Source organism: Eschrichtius robustus, chromosome 7, assembly GCF_028021215.1.
Source record: "Eschrichtius robustus isolate mEscRob2 chromosome 7, mEscRob2.pri, whole genome shotgun sequence".
Classification (NCBI taxonomy): Eukaryota; Metazoa; Chordata; class Mammalia; order Artiodactyla; family Eschrichtiidae; genus Eschrichtius; species Eschrichtius robustus.
Genome location: NC_090830.1, coordinates 113,534,062 through 113,537,850, shown reverse-complemented (window position 1 = coordinate 113,537,850; position 3,789 = coordinate 113,534,062). Strand labels below are relative to the sequence as shown.

Below are 3,789 nucleotides of genomic sequence, written 5' to 3'. Positions count from 1 at the left end.
CGGCATGTGGGGTCTTCCCAGGCCAGGGCTCGAACCCGTGTCCCCTGCATTGGCAGGTGGGTTCTCAACCACTGCACCACCAGGGAAGCCCCTTTGTGGTGTTTTAACTTATCCTGGTCCCATCCAGGGTTCGAAGTGGCCTTGAAGAAAATAGCTTCATTCCCCATACAGGTATTGGGAACAGAAGGAACAGAATGGACCTCATTCACAAGAAATTGTGGTTGTTTGTTTTGACCTATCTGGTGGCTCCCTCAAGAATTGGCTCAAAGGACTTACCTTATTTTGAAACCACATAAAAAAATAAAGAATACTATTAAAGGCTCTTCTTCCAGGGACAGTATCTAGAGGCATTCAGCATGGTTCAGCATTTGACATACCGTCGTAGGCTGTCCTACAATACAGCCTCTAACAAAACCAGGCTGTCCCGAAACCCTGGTAATAGAATTGTTTACCTTTATACCAAGAAAGTTGGGAAAGCACCAAAATCCTCATGTGGCGTGTGCCCAGGCCGACTTCGAGGAGTTCGTGCTGTGAGACCTAAAGTTCTTATGAGGTTGTCTAAAACGAAAAAACATGTTAGCCGGGCCTATGGTGGTTCCATGTGTGCTAAATGTGTCCGTGACAGGATCAAGTGCGCTTTCCTCATTGAGGAGCAGAAAATCGTTGTGAAAGTGTTGAAAGCACAAGCGCAGAGTCAGAAAGCTAAATAAAAAAATGAAGCTTCTTTGAGTAATAAAAAAAATCAAAAAGCAAAAAAAAAAAAAAAAAAAGAATACTATTAAAGGTAACTCCATAGGTAAATACAAAAGACAGTACAAATGTATTTTTTGTAACTCTTTATTTTCTACTATCTTATTTAAAAGATAACTACATAAAGCAATAATAATAAATTTGCATTGATGGGCACACAACATATTAAGAGATGTAGTCTGTATGACAATAATAGTACAAAGAAGGGGAGAGGGAACAGAGGTATATGGGGGCAAAATTTTTGTATAGTAGTGAAATTGGTTGGCATTAATCAGAACCAGATTGTTATTAGTTAAGATGTTCATTGTAATTCCAATTATAACTGTCCAGTTATACATTGTCCATGGTCCAACGACAATGACTAAGAAATTAACTCAAAAATATAGTAAACAAGGGAATTAAAATGGTACACTAGAACATAGCTAATCAACAAGAAAGAAGACAGTAATGGAAAAATAAGAGAAACAGAAAAGATATACAACATATAAAAAGCAAATAGAAAAATAACAGATAAAATTCCTACCTTATGACCAATTACATTAAATGTAACTCCAATGAAAGGGCAGAGAGTGCTATAGTGGATTTTTAAAAAGTGATCCAACCATATGCTATCTACAAGAGACTCACTTTAGATTCAAAGACAGGAATAGGTAGAAACTAAAAGAATGGGAAAGATATTCCATGCAAATAGTAACAAAAAGAGAGCTGGAATGGCTATTCTAACATCATACAAAATAGACTTTAAGACAAAAATTGTTACAAGAGACAAAGAAGGACATTATATAATGATATAAAGATATAACACTTATAAAAATATATGCACTTAACAACAGAGCCTCAAAATAAATGAAGCAAATATTGACCATATTGGAAGGAAAAATAGTTCAGTAATAATAGTTGGATGCTTTATTATCCCCATTTTCAATAATGAATAGAACAACTAGACAGGTGCACATGGAGTATTCTCCAGGATAGACCAAATGTTAGGCCAGAAAACAAATCTCCGTAAATTTTTTAAAAATTGAAATCATATAAAGTATCTTTTCCAGCCATAATGGAATTAAGCTAGAATCAATAGCAGAAGGAAGTTTGGAAAATTCACAAATATGTGGAAATTACATGACACACTCCTAAATAACAAAACTAAAATAACTAAATCACAAGGTAAATAGAAAATACTTTGAGATGAACAAAGAAAACACAACATACCAAAACTTATGGTATGTAACAAAAGCAGTTCTCAGAAAGAAATTTATAGCTGTGAATACATACATTAAAGAAGAATGATATCAGATCAATAATCTAAACTTCTACCTTAATAAACTACAAAAAGAACAGCAAACTAAACCCAAAGCAACAGAAGGAATGAAATAATAAATGTTACAGGGGACTTGAATGAAATAGGGAATGGAAAAACAACAGAGAAAATTAACAAAACCAAAATTTTGTTCTTCAAAAAGATTCACAAAACTGACAAACATTTAGCTAGACTGACCAAGAAAAAAAGGGAATGCTCAAATTACTAAAATTGGAAATGAAAGCAGGGACATTACTACTGACTATATAGAAATAAAAAGGATTTTAAGAGAATACTGTGAACAAGAGTATGCCCACAAATTAGATAACTTAAATAATTGGGAAAATTCCTAGAAACACACAAACTATCTCAATTGATTCAAGAAGAAATAAAATATCTGAATAGACCTATACATAATGAGATTGAATCAGTAATCAAAAAAACTCTTAACAACAACAACAAAATCCCAGGACCAGATGGCTTCACTGGTGAGTCCTATCAAATATCTAAGGAAGAATCAGCACTAATTCTTCTCAAACTCTTGCAAAAAATAGAAAAGGAGAGAACACTTCCTAACTCATTATATGAGGCCAGTATTGTCCTGATACCATGCCAGAGATAACACATGAAAAGAAAACTACAGACCAATATCCCATATGAATACACATGCAAAAACCCTCTACAGAATACTAGCAAACTGATTCAAGCAGTACGTTAAGATTACTCCTCAAGACCAAGTGAGATTTATCCCAGCAATGCAGTGGTGGCTCAACATATGAAAATCAGTCAATGTAATACACCACATTAATGGAATAAAGGACAAAAACTACATGTGATCATTTCAGTGAATGCAGAAAAAGTATTTGTCAAAATCTAACACTGTTTCATGATAAAAACACTCAACAAACTAGAAATAGAAAGGAACTTTCTCAGCCTATTAAAACCATCTACAAAAACTCATAGCTGACATCACAATGGTGAAAGACTGAAAGCTTTCCACCAAAGATCAGGTACAAGACAAGGATATCCATGTCTGTCCAACATGTACTGGAAGTTCCAGCCAAGGAATTAGGCAAGAAAAAAGAAATTTAAAAACCTTCAGATTAGAAAGGAAGAAGTAAAGCTATTCCTATTCACTGATGACATAATCTCATATATGAAAAATCTGAAAGAATCTACAAAATACCTATTAGAGTTACTAAACAAGTTTGGCAAGGTTGCAGGACATAAGATCAATGTACAAAATCATTTGTACTTCTATAAACCAGCAATGAACAATCTGAAAATTAAATTTTAAAAATTTCACTTATAATAGCATTAAAAAGAATAAAAAGAATAAATACAGTTTACCCTTGAACAACATGGGGGTTAGGGGTGCCAACCCCTGCCCCAAGCATGCAGTTGGAAATCCATGTATAATTTTATAGTTGGCCCTGCGGGGTTCCACATCCACAAATTCAATCAACTGTGGATTGTATAGTACTGTAGTACTTATTGAAAAAAATCCATATGTAAGTGGATCCATGTAGCTCAAACCCATGTTCAAGGGTCAACTGTACCTAGAGATAAATTTAAGATCCTATCTCCAAATACAGGCACATTCTGAGGTACTGGGGGTTAGGACTTCAACACATGAAATGTGGGGAGGGGGTGCACACTTCAGTATGTGAGGGTGACCTTGGGAGCCTGGCACGGAACACCACAGAGATCCGGAGCAGCAAGCTCCCTGCAGCAGGAAGAGG

The 3,789-nt window shown here is 35.2% G+C and overlaps 1 protein-coding gene across 1 annotated transcript; it reads left to right on the top strand.

Moving 5' to 3' along the window:
* The first annotated feature begins 332 nt into the window (after positions 1–332).
* Positions 333–759, top strand: LOC137767780 (large ribosomal subunit protein eL34-like). Its single transcript, XM_068549035.1, has one exon. The coding sequence runs from the start codon at positions 357–359 to the stop codon at positions 708–710; it is 354 nt and encodes a 117-aa protein (XP_068405136.1). The 5' UTR covers positions 333–356; the 3' UTR covers positions 711–759.
* Positions 760–3,789: the final 3,030 nt, after the last annotated feature.

Bases quoted from the DNA above. Each gene is read 5' to 3' on its own strand.
- LOC137767780 (XM_068549035.1), top strand. From the start codon at position 357: ATGGTTCAGCATTTGACATACCGTCGTAGGCTGTCCTACAATACAGCC.